General features: G+C 39.7%; 1 protein-coding gene across 4 annotated transcripts in view; it reads right to left on the bottom strand.

Annotated features, from left to right (window-relative positions):
- LOC138019819 (uncharacterized) overlaps positions 1 to 13,120 on the bottom strand; it is a 29,761-nt gene that overhangs the window by 4,565 nt on the left and 12,076 nt on the right. For 2 of the 4 annotated variants that reach the window (XM_068866732.1, XM_068866734.1), the window contains one exon: positions 1,537 to 1,694. In XM_068866732.1, coding sequence (XP_068722833.1) covers positions 1,537 to 1,694 — 158 coding nt within the window. Of the gene's footprint in view, positions 1 to 1,536; positions 1,695 to 7,971; positions 8,319 to 12,182; positions 12,298 to 13,120 lie in introns of those variants that run through there. The other 2 variants (XM_068866735.1, XM_068866733.1) reach the window with 2 other exon arrangements.

The raw sequence follows: 13,120 nt of genomic DNA, 5'->3' as shown, positions 1-13,120 counted from the left end.
TCACGCCTCTTGGCAAAGTAGGGGGAGTAAAAGGCTTTTAGCGGACGCGGAGCACCATTGTTAAGAAAATATGGTAACCCATCGATGTGAAAAATTTGGTTTTATAGCCATGACGTCATCGACTGTCCGTCCGTACGTACGTCCACCCCTCCAAGTATCATGCTAGTTTACAGCATACATCTTTGGACATGTTTTGATCAATTGACACCTGTAAAAACAAGGTATCCGCCGACCATATCGCGGGCTTAAGCTTAGAGCTCACCACGGTTTTTCGATTGGATTGCAGGTTCAGCCCAGGTTAACTCACAACATAAGCGAGGCTTCATTTTTCGCGCGCTTTCTTTGGCTCGACGCGGCTACACGGCCATACTACGTCTGGTTTCAATCCAGTTTGACATATCATGATAGCTGTGGTCCACACTGGCGGCTACACAGTTATCCAAGTCAAGCATCGGAGGGATATAAACTTAAAGCTGAGTGTTTATTCTTAATTTGCTTACAGCAGCTTTTTTCTCTATATTGCAATTTTTGGCATATCTTTAGAAGCTCTGATAAGGTTACATGATGCCTGAAGGACCTATGAATAAAACAGAAACGAAAGGAGAGCGAAACAGAACGACAACAACAAAACAGAATACCAGTAATAGCTCATACTTAGTGGATGAAGTTACTCCACAAATTATTTCCTTGGGCACTAAACCGTTTGTTTTTTTCAAAAAGTGGTTTAATCGGTTTTTCTTTTGTTCAGGAATGAAAATCGAATTTTTATTGTCAACTGGAATTAAATAACAATTATCTGTACTCTTTTGGACATTTTGATTTGTTTGTTTTACTGTAAAATGCAAGGGAACAAGTGCTTTTTAATCCGTTTGCCCAACTGGTTTTCGATGTGTCTCGACAGTGACAAAAAAATTTTGCCCTTATGTTATAAACACATAATCGCAATGAGTTCTCGTCAAAATTAGGGGAAATTTCACTAGCTTGTGTTTTCAGAAATTCGTTTAAAGCACCTAAACGTTATTTAAGTGTTGAAGCGGATCTTGTTTGAAGTTCGTCCTTTCTTGGTTGCATTGCCGTATTTTGCCGATTCTTGTTCCAAGCCAACCTGGCGTCTTTCAATTAAATACATAAAAATGTGAATGACCTCGCTTTCAGAGATAAAGTGGAATAACGTACATCAGTAAAACTCTTTTTTGACCTTGAACTGACAACATTTTAGCGTGATTCCTATTCGCTGGCTATTGACAGTTTACTCCGAAATGGCTTTTTTCCTTTTCCATTCGCTCGCTGAGTGTGTGCTTGTTTCCTTTTAAAACTCATGCGGTTCAAGAAAAATTCATTGCTAAACTGGTGAATTCCAAAGAAAATTTCACTCCAAAAACCGATATCGTACTCATCGCTCCGTGATTCATGCGACATCGGTTTTTAGCGTAAAATGTACAGTGGAATTCAAATTACTAACTAAGTTAATTTTCTTGTGGTAGCTCTCAGACGTGCAAGCAAAGTCAATCGCTCAGTTACGACAAACACACTTACCACTTCCAGATAGGAGAAGAAGATTCCCTTCATAGGTAATTATAAACGCTGAGCACAACGCGGAAATGAGGAAAAGCAATCGCACATTTTTGGTATGGCTCAAAACCCGCCTCATTTCCACACCGAACAATCGACACACCAAGAGGACGCAATAGAACCTGCAATACAAAAAACCCTACAGTCATTTCCTCAAGGAAAGTGGCAAAAAAACAGTGGTAGCATCAGAGGTCCCGGCCCTGTGTGATTCTCTGTTTCGGTTTTTCCCCGATTCATGTGGCTATACCTCCAGGCCTAATGCAGCTGCCACTGCATTAGGCCTTGCATTACTATACCATTACTATACAGCACGGCAGAGGTTTCTAAACGTCGACGGAAATCAAGTGTCGCCAATCCTAAATAAGTCTTGTTAAAAATTGTTTAGCATTAAAATAATTTCTCAATTCAGACGGAGACGTGGTTTGAAACCAATTCAAGCAACTACCATACTACTGACGAATCGGAATTGTTTCGAACGCCACGCACTGACATACATCCTCAAGTCTTGTATTTAGTTCGGGTCGGCAAGGAAGCGATGTTGGAAATAGGGCTTTTTAAATACCTGCAAAACGGAGCACTAGCAGAAGGAGAGGGGTGGGGAAAGGTGTATGGTTGGCATTCACTAAGACCAGCCCAGAGCCAACAGAGACGTGGAATTGAACAAAAGTGTTCACCCTATTTTTAGTTCTGCAACATTCAGTTTGTGATTCAATTGGGAGGTTTGCTAATCACTCAAGAAGCTTAAGAATCACTCGAAGATGCTTTTAAGACTCTTGGGCGCTTAGCATATCTAAGAATAAAGGAAAAGCTCACCATGAAATATGTTTTCTAAAAAAAATTTTGCCCAAAGTGTACACTTCCTTGTCCACTAGCTATAATAGCTATAAAAAAAACGTTAAACGCTGCAGCTGTTCACAAGTGGCTGCATTATGAATGCTTACGAGAAGTGTGTTACGAGTCTCGTAAAGAACTGACCCTTCTCTAAGAAGCTTTCCACGTACATTATGAGTAGGTGCGAAGACGCAGAGAACCAAAAAGGTTTCTGCCCTTCTTTCTCTGACTCCGTACTGAACTGTAATCTTAATGTTCCCATTGAGTACATATTTGTATTCCGGTGAATCAAAAAGACAGTAAAAATAGATGAAGGGCGGCGTAGTCCAGTCATCGCTGAGGCCGCCAAATCAACACGCGGTGGCACCGAGCAAGAATCCCGTTTTCACCAAAGTGTTGTTTTGTGTTTGGTGTTCCGAAACTCTGCTCTGCTTCGTTTGTAAAAAGCTAGTCAACACGTTGCCGCCCCCATGTTGCGATTTGAATCCAGCACTGTTTCATTAAAATCGTTCCTTTGAAATCGAGTGAGAATCCCATCTCGGGGATCGAACTATGTTATCGACTTCGTAAGCGTCAAGTAGACCTTGCCCATGTGAGACTTTACCTTTGGTTCTAAAGTCACGAGTGTAAAAACTTCGTTCTACATAGATGCTGCATGTGCACTCTTTACGTCGCTACTCAAGTGAAGTTGATTATTTTCAATGAATCTTATTGCCGAAGAACAGCAATCCATTGAAATCAATATTCTGACGAGCAGTACATGAAACACTTCAAAATGATCGCTTCCATGATATTGTTAAAGGAGCGACACGAGTGTCATGGCTTTGATTACGCAAATAACCTTTCCGGCTTCAACTAGGCAACAATACAATCTCGGAATATATCATGAGGAATGTCGAAAAACGACTCGAGAAAACAATGATTCTACAAAATCAAAACAGTCAACGATTCAAAGAAGAAACGAGAACACCAATTTGTCTTAGGCAAATCGTATTTCCCATTTGTAAAAATCAAGTTGGGGAAACCGAGCGCTTTTTAAGTATAACCGTTGAAAATTGACCTCTAACGCGAAATGCTAAGACTGTCAGTCTGTATGGCCCTTACTTTCCGATCCTTTGGGTTTTACCAGAAAGCTGTCGACCAATGGTAGGTAACGTAATATTTCTATTATCTTTTAAAAAATTAAAATCATTTCAATTGTGAATAGGTTTTTAATGGCGAGTCCATTGTTACTAGAGATTTAATTGATATAAAATTGTCTGTCTTTCCTCGCATTAGCCATTTTTGCTTATCTTCCAAAGATGGGCGTAGCAAAATCCGTAGGTATAAGACCAAAGATTATAGTCTTAAGGTTTAGAAACGAAATGCTAATATTTGGTTTCATGAACACGGATTCTTTATCATTCCAAATAAGCGTGGATATACCAGACTCTACAAAGAAAAAAAAATCCTGTAATGTAATGTAATTTTAATACGGTGTGGATAAGTACTTTGTTGACCTAATAATAATACTGCTACTACTACTACTACTACTACTACTACTACTACTACTACTACAACTAATAATAATAATAATAATAATAATAATAATAATAAATTCATTCATTCACTCATTCATTCATTAAGATGAAGCAGAGTTGATTCTAACAACACATCACCGAAAATTAGATGGCGTAAATTGTGTGATACATTTGATTAAGAGAAAAAAGTTTTTAAAAAATCATGGGGAAGCAGAGTAGCTTTTAACAACTCTCCTCAGAAATCTTCTAAGGGCCGATTTACACGATACGATTTTGTCGCATGCGACAAGCTCACGACAGGCCCACGACATGACTTACGATTGTCGCAGCGTTTTAAAAAATGTTTTAAAGGCTACGACATTTTTTCTGACGTACACAACAATCGTAAATCATGTCGTGGGCCTGTCGTAAGCCGTTGTCGCATGCGACAAAGTCGTACCGTGTAAATCGGCCCTAAGAGAAACAAGTGGCATCTGTTCAAAAAATCCCTGTCGACATGTCCATTCGAATCCCCTAGGGTTAAGGGGGGGGGGGAATGGCTCTTAACTACCAAACCGTTGCTATGGACCCCTTCAAATAATCATTTCTTGAGTCCCTTTAACTCTACAGTTATCCTTTTATGCAAAGTGTGTTATATTCAACATTTTTTGTCTGGTTCGACTCACAACCATATCTCGTAAATCACGTGACCGAAACAGAAAATACCTAAAAACTCAGCGAGGTAACTATGTTTTTCACCATATTTTTACGCAACAGTGTGAGAACATTCTAACACAAAATCTGAAGCATGGATTTTAACAAAAAAAATCATTTCTCTAAAAAAATATGACGTCATAAGGCGCTCCTTTTATACACTTTTCAAAACAGTATCACTTCCATTTTTTGTCCAAATAAAAATTCCATGCTACAGTTTACGAAAAATGATGGGATGGGTTCCCATCCGGTGAAAAAAACCGCCTCCTCCTTTCGTTGCCTGAGAGTTTTTAACATGCTTTTTTTTTTTTCGGAAACGCACGGCAGAGGACTGGGATTAGTTTCGCATGCGCTTTCTGATTGAAGTGATGTCAGATTTCCCTTGAAAAAGTTACTTGAAAGACCATCCATGCAACTTTTTGTAGGGCTCTTGACTAAAAAGCTTCCTTAGCAACTATTGTCTTTCTGTAGTTAAGAGCCACCGCCCTTAACTACACCGTTAGTTGTTGTTACCCTGGCAATGCCAAGGACGAGTACTAAACTGCCGAAACGAATACCTGGACTGAGAACTACTTACGTTGGCCTAGCTCTATTTACAGGTGAAAAGCACTTTTAATGGTAAAAGCGCGAATGCACAACCCGCTACTTCTTGACAAAGCGTAAATTCCAGAAGGGCATTGATGAGCTTACTGCATGTTTAAGCATTATTGAATTTCATATATTTGAAGCACGGAATGGGCATAAAACGACAGTTAGGAGGATCATCCCAGTCAGATAAGCAAGTGAAACAATTTACAGGGTTACAGAGCACGGAATGTAATTGACTGAGAGTCGATTTTCGTGAGGGAGGAAAACCGGAATACCCGGAGAAAAACCCTCGGAGTCAGACTGAGATCGCACATAAGACCCGAGGCCAGGGTTGAACCCGGGTCACAGAGGTTGAGATGCGCGGTTGATAACCGCTAAACCACCCTGACTCCCCCAACAAATAGAGTAACTTTTAACTATTAAATTAACAAAAGGTGGTTTTCACGTTACGACGGTCACCGCCGCCATTTGGTGGAGGAAACTTAACAAAAGAACTCTGATTAGCCCCTTCTGTTCGTCCACCGGCAATTTTACATTACATCATTATCATCTGTGTCTCTAGAGGTTGGTTGCAAACCATCCATTGGCGATTAAATGAGCTAAACAGACCAGAGTGTTTCTGTTAGTTGTCATGGCAACGCCCACCCCTACCTCCCACCTTGATTGGACCCTCTCACAAAGTTGAACCTGACTGCGCTAAAAAAGTTTCAAAAGCTTCAAGAGATTACAAAGCCGACCTTTTTGCGCTAAGAAGCTTTTATTGACATGGTGACAATTAGAAATTTGTGATCCATGGTGAGTTAATTGACCCCAAAGATTTAACTGAAGTGTGAGCGGCGAAAATTGCGCTCGATTTGAAGAGGCAACGTGATGCTTCCTGACATAATCCATGCCTTAAGATTGCTGATAACCTTTCTTGACGTAAAGAAGAAACGTGACGCAAACAAAACCAAATCCACACGAAAGGGCATCGCATGAGAAGCAATCTTTCTCGAGCTGAAGTGGTTATCACAACATTGACCTTGCTTTTCTGTTCGTGGCCAAAAGACAATGACTCCAGTTGATTCAGAAATCAGGCAAAACAAAGAATAGGCCTTTTATCTTGAAAAATGCCGTTGAACAGGAAAGGATTTTAAGCGGACAAAACGTTCCCTGGAATTTAAAAAACCGCAAGGCATCAAACTGCAAATTTCCTCTAGTTTTCATTTGATGAACACCTTGGGTCCCGAGATGCGTCAAAGTGATTTAGAATTTTTTTTCTGTAAATTTTTCGATCCGTAATACCGAACTTTACCTTAAGAAATTCATTATTCGAATCACAAAACAAACTGAACAATTTAATCATTAATGATTTTACTTATCACAGCAAATCTTGACAACATTATGATAACTATTTTTAAGGATTAAACCACTACAAAAACCGTGTACGATCAAAACTTGCTCTACGTTGGATCAAAATAGATCGTGACCACACCAAAAAACTTTAAAAATAGAAAATATACTACAAAGGTTGGTCAAGACAACGTGAATATAGGCGTTGTTACAATATAATGCCTAGCGTAGATTTTATGAAGGGCAATTTTGTCACTAACAACCTTGATTTCACGTGGCGCAATCTTTTGATGTTGCCATAAATCACAGCAACAAAGATAAAGTGACATTACTCGGATTGTTCTTCAACAGCCTAACGAATGGCTGGAAGAGGAGGTCAGGTACTGCTCCATACTGAGACAGAGGCTTGGAAGAGCAAAGAATGTTACTGAAGCCGCCTCGTATGTAATATTCATATTCTTAGGATATAAAGAAGCAAGGGAAAGGATGCAAAATGAATGTGGTCTAGAGTAGCTTAAAGTAAATGTCAAAATTTAGCGCTACAATTAGCCCGTCGAAACTCATAACCCTTCCTCAAGGACCACAAACGCATTATCCTCAACAAACCTTTCGACTTTCCAAAGCAATATGTTCTTTTCAAGAACATAAACCTCAAAAAAGGCGCCAGAAATCCATACGCTAATCATAATGGTAGGAAAGTCAGGAAATTGTAGAGCTGAATCCCTAAAAGATACATATATCGAGCAAGCGGTGCATTCCAAGTTCTGGGGAGTTTCATTAAATATTCAGTTCAATGAAGGAATCTAATGCATTGTCGACGGGATGTGAATTGAGAGTCGCTGGCAATGTGTTGAGGAACCGTAGAATTGTCTGTGCCGCTTTGCTTAAATGTTAGGTTTTTTTAAAGGTTGGTGAGGATTTCAACTCTGACAAACTCGTGCAAAGAGATCGTTTGTTTTCTTGTACAAACAGAAAAGTATGACCGCTTTCGAAACGAAAGCAGCGAAAGAAAATGAATATCTCGAAAAATCACGCAAGCAATGATTACAAAGGTGGGCCAATGACTGCAAGAAAAGAAAGTCATTTACTCGACTAATGACGACTTTCTAGAATCGTTGAAGACCATAGATTACGATTCTTTCGTCTTAAAGAATCAGAACATCGGTGATTAAATGGCATCCAAAAAAATTCGAAGCACGCTGCGAAACTTCCGAGTCTGAAGTTTCACAAAATACTTGTAACAATTAATTAGCAATCAATTCGCTGCATCTTCAAATGAATCAATGAAAAGGACATTTCACTTTGAGATAAAATCGCCTTCCAATAATTTTTGCGAAAGTTGTAATGCAAGATCCAAACGTGAGCTAGGAAGGAAAAGAAGATGAAATCGTGCTAGAGCGGACAGTCAAACAACTTAGAAAAAAAAACTTTGTACCTCTTTCCACTTTCAATCTTGAGCTGTCAGACCAAGCATCCCACTAATAACAACGCATCCATCAGCGGACCCATTACTTTCTCCGCATTTTAGAATTCATAGACCAAATTTTAACTGTGATCTAAGTTCCCGAATTCTCAATGCCTTGTGGTTTTTAATAAATGGTACGCTCGCCGGATACCTTTCCACACTCGACGCACACTTCAAATTCGTAGAATATATTGTCTCTGCAATTGAGCTAACACCCGTTGCTGAATCAGTAGGGAAACGTTACGGAATCTTTACGTGCGATGAGTATTATTGAACGTTTTCTTGGGTTCTTCTTTCAACCAAATTCCTCAAACTGATTTCTCCGGATTAAGCTGATAAGCAGTTTCCTTCGTATGAGATTTAACATAAGCTGGCGCTGATACAACAAAGTGATTTCTTGGGCCAAAGGGTGAAAATAAACAGATGACAAGAGACTAATCTACCATTGCAGGCCAAAGGTCAAGATGAGAGCAGGGATGACACAGTGGTGATAGCACTCGCCTCGCTGCTACCAATCTAGCCCGGGTTCGGTTCCCGCACTCGAGACCATTATGTTTCTTTGCTCCGAGACGTTTTCCTCAGAGTTCTACGGCTTTACCCTCTCCTCAAAAACCAACATCTGTTAATTCCAATTCGATCTGGATGCAAGACCTTTCTGAAAAACCACCTCCGGGTGAGTAAAGCTTCTTGGCTAAATGTCTCGAATTTGTCAAGGATCCATTCCTTATTGCAGCAGGATTAAGTCCTACCATGAGAAAGATTAGGTTGTACGATAGAGTGAACTTCGCCTTCCATGGCGCATGTAGCATGTTACAAGTTATTCGTGAATGATCGTTAAAGTACAGTTGAATAAAATGTAGTGAATGAGGCAACCTTTAGAGTCACAGGAAAAATGAAAAAAAGCGAAGCTGGAACAGACCCAAGCATACGGCGGATCGCGTACTGCCGGCACTCTTTCCTACATTACTACTGGTCAAGCCATATTGGAGATGGTCAATTGCCAGTTCGTGATATACCCCGACATAGTTGAGTGTAACTGAAGATAAAAAATACATGAATTTATGTAATCCTTGAACGCGCCAAGACAAGAGTGGGTATGGAGTAAAGATGCTTTCCGTAAGACCCGAATAATTGCAAGAAACATCAACAAAAAAGTTTAGACGACGCGATCGATTCGAAGAGTAATTTGTTAGTCGACGAGAAAAGATCCTCATTTAACCCGCTTACGGCGAGAGACGAAACCAGCCGCGTTGTCGGCATTATCTTCCACAGAGAATTTGGGGGTGACATCGGCAAGAAAGACGACGGAAACTTCAAAAAGCAATCAATAACAAAAAAAAAAAAAGAAATGGATGGCAGTGTTCTCTTTACTGGGTCAGTGCCATATGGCAATCCAGTCGAAACCTGCGACTTATTTTTCCGGTTTTTTTTGTGTGTCGGAAATCGGAAAAGTTGCGCAATAGGAACTTTCCTGTCACTCTCATGCTAAGTGTTGTCTTTTTGCTTAGAGTCTTCTTCGCGTATCTTTGGTAGGTTTCACGGGGTAGTAGAAATGCGTAGATTTTATTGCAATTGTATTATCTATCTCCGAACGGCAGTGAACCGCCGAATGGTGCCGTCCACACAATCCCTTTGAACCCGTTTTTCTATCTTTGGCTCTTCTATTCTCCACACCCGAATGATGGAACATGCGGCTAAAGAAGAGAATTCCAAAGGAGGAGCTAAACTCGCAAGAATTCAAAAACTCACGACGGTAGATAGACGGCGAGAAAGAAGACATCATAAACAGTGTCTTATGTTCCAGTCCGAATCCTAGTTTTACCTGAACAAACAAGTTCAATATGATCTCGTGATCGAATTAAACTATGCGATATCAAACATGCGATGAAGGGTGCGGTTCTCTCATTTTGTAGTAAATGAATTATTATGTGATCCAAGCATGGGAACTCTCGTCAAAGATGCTAGACAGGAGATTTGACCAGAATAAGAAGATGAAGGGCACGGACGTTCACGGTTGAGAAGCTTTGTGCTTTGTACAAAAAGTCACTAATAGAAATAAGAAAATTGTTTTCATAGTTTACTGGTGTTTAGAGTGTACATATGCAAGGCTGTTGCCTAACAGGAGCCCGGTAGCCTGGGGCTCCCAAAGAATAGCTCTGGGCGCCTTAATTTTTCACAGCAACACCTTTCACTTCATATGTTGGGCTCCTAAGTTCTCAGCGTTTAGCTCTGAGGGCCCCTTTAAAATTTTCTTAGGCAGCAGCCTTGATATGCACACATGCACAAAAAAGGTGAAATAGATTTCAACTCCTAAAAGAATCATTATTTCTCCCTCTGACAGGGCTCTGAAGTGCCACGGTGTTCGCGGATGAGACCAGCGTGGAGTCTGTACAAAAATGCTGTGTCGGAGGATGAAATAGCACACGGAACTAAGATGGTCGATGGTCCGGTAGGCCAAGGAAAAAGGGAAACGAATGAACAAACAACAGAAACGACAGACCCTATGCAACCTTAAAGGGGCACTGTCATGCCAAATTTGCTATTTTTAGGTTAAAAAAAAACTGGGTGAAAATCTAAATTAGTACTTAAGCTCAAACGTACAAAGAGCTGTTCGTATTCAATTTTTGGCGACTTTCTGCGGACACCATCTCCAAACTTGAAAAAATTGGCCAGTTTTCAAGTTTCAATCCATTTCCATGCTCTCCATCCATGGATGCAAATAACAAAGAATAGCTTCACTGCACTTCAGTTGTTATTGGGAAAATTACACCATTATTTTTTGGTCTTGATTGATTTAGTGCTCTGAAGTTTGACTGCATGAAATAGCGTGACACTGCCCCTTTAAGAGGGCACATCCCAAGGGCTTCATTTCCTCCCATGCGGGTTCACTTTCAGAAACAGCAGCTGAGGAAGATCGTATAGTCTAGGGCAGCTGAGAAAGGGCACACGTTCTAATTTTAGACGCTGTAAAGAACTTCGTGGTAAATGGCATTAACGCGTGCGTCTTCGAAAGACGAAAGTGGATACATCTGACGTTAGCACAACGCATTAGAATCATCAGTTATGTTGAGGGATTGGAGACATGAGCTCACGAATTGCACGAAAGTTCTTTTTTATCTCTTTGATAACCTCAACGGTACTGCCTGATTCCTACCAGTTTAGTTCTTGGATAATCGCTGATGCTTTGGTATTGATCACTGAATGAAGCTCATGCATGAGGTCACAATTCACGACCAAATGCTTCGACACTTCTGCTTAGTGTCTTAATCAGGGGAGACCCATAGCTGTAACATGATTCCATTTAAAAAAAAAACTCAATGATCAGTGTCATTTTGTTTATGTTATGGTAAACTGAAGTCTTGTTTTTATAGTTTGGATAACTCCGTGAACAAAGACTGACAGTTGAATTGACACACTCAAGTTGTGTCCTCTTTATGTATGTAAGTATTAAGAAAATCAATTAGCTCAGGTTTACTATACGCAGCACCTTTCGTGACATTTTGGCTTTGGGAAGGGATGGGGAGGTCTTAGGTAAAGATTAATTACTCAACACTGTCGCACCAAGTTACAAGTGTTAAGTTCTTCGAAACACTAACTTGTCAAAGTTCTCTAACAGATTCCTTTAACGAAAAGACAAAGAAAGAAACTGAAGACGGAAAGTATTTGTTTCAAAGCATGCATTAAAAAGTGACAAAACATTCATCATCACTTATCAATTATTCAATAATTCTTCATATTCCTACTGGCACAGAGAAAAATACGACGCAAGGATAACATCTGTTATTCCACTAACAGTGAATCAAGTTATCGGCCATAAATTTAAAAAAGTGATTAAGCAAAGTAGAAAATACGAAGTTTAGTTCTTGGGCAAAATCAAAAGAAATTAATTACAACTTCGTTTGGAATTGGCTTGGGGAATGTCTTTCCTCTTTGAAGCGCTAAGTTTGACAGACAATTCAATGACATGATTTTACAAGCTGTGACTAAAATGACCACCTTGTATGAAACCCAAAAAACAACTAACCATACAAGAATGACAAAACCTGGATCAAATCAAGCTTTCCTTGATCATTTAAAAACAAAAAAGGTTTAACAGAGTAAAGATTCGCATGAAAAACGGTTGGCATGAAAAATTAACCCACTGATGAAAGAAAGGGACAAAGGGTAACTTTCCGTCTAACCTCGTAAAGCAGTACTTGGCCAATATGAAGCCTTCGCTTTATTTTGCCGTCTCTACAGCGTGTTTGCTTTCTGGTTGACACAAACGCTTCGAACTGGAGATGGTGCCCTGTATTGAAGAAGTCTATGTAACATTGAAATTATCTGATAATACGCGCTGGATATATAGTCCACAGTCACGCCTAGTCAATAAACAATAAAGCGCTATAGACCAACATGAAAATGCTTTGCTGCGCGACATACTGTCTGCCAAGAGTATTGAAATTCAAAGCAAATATTATGAAGATATTGCAATAAAACTCGCTCGACTGCGAAATAAAATAGCCTCGACTGCGGTCTGTACTTCGCATTAGCGCATAAACACACGCACGAAACAAGAACTCTCTGTCCATGATATAGACAGCCAACTGAGAGCATTTCACTGTTCAGAGAGACCCAAAAGATAGTACTTGTATTCTCTCTTAAAAGTAAAACTGAGATCATGAATAATAGACTCTCGAAAAAAAAAGATGTCATAACATCTGCGACTGAAACTTGAGTCTCTAGTTGATGAACGCACAGAAAAAAAAGACACTAAAAACCACTTCTCTTTTTACTTTTTACTTTGTTAACTTTGCACGGCGAAAATGATCAATAAATTTGAACAAGGAATTTGTTGGAATCGATGTTTTCGATTTGAGGTTTCAGTGCCAAATACTGAGCTCTAAAGCACGAGGAAGTAACAAAAATCAGTGAGAGAGTTAAATTTTCATTTTTATTTTAGTGTTCTCGCGTGACTGATTATAAAATGATAGCCTTATGCTAAATAGGGTTAAAATGCCAACAAAGTACAAGTCACGATCATCTTTTTCGCCCAACCTAGCTATGAAGAGCTGATAATCCCGAAAATCGAGAAAGTTAATCAGTGCCAAATCGAAATAACCGAACACATGCAGACGAA

This window comes from Montipora capricornis, chromosome 10, assembly GCF_036669925.1.
Source record: "Montipora capricornis isolate CH-2021 chromosome 10, ASM3666992v2, whole genome shotgun sequence".
Taxonomy (NCBI): domain Eukaryota; kingdom Metazoa; phylum Cnidaria; class Anthozoa; order Scleractinia; family Acroporidae; genus Montipora; species Montipora capricornis.
The sequence above is the reverse complement of the archived record's forward strand: the minus strand, read 5'-3'. Positions and strand labels throughout refer to the sequence as shown.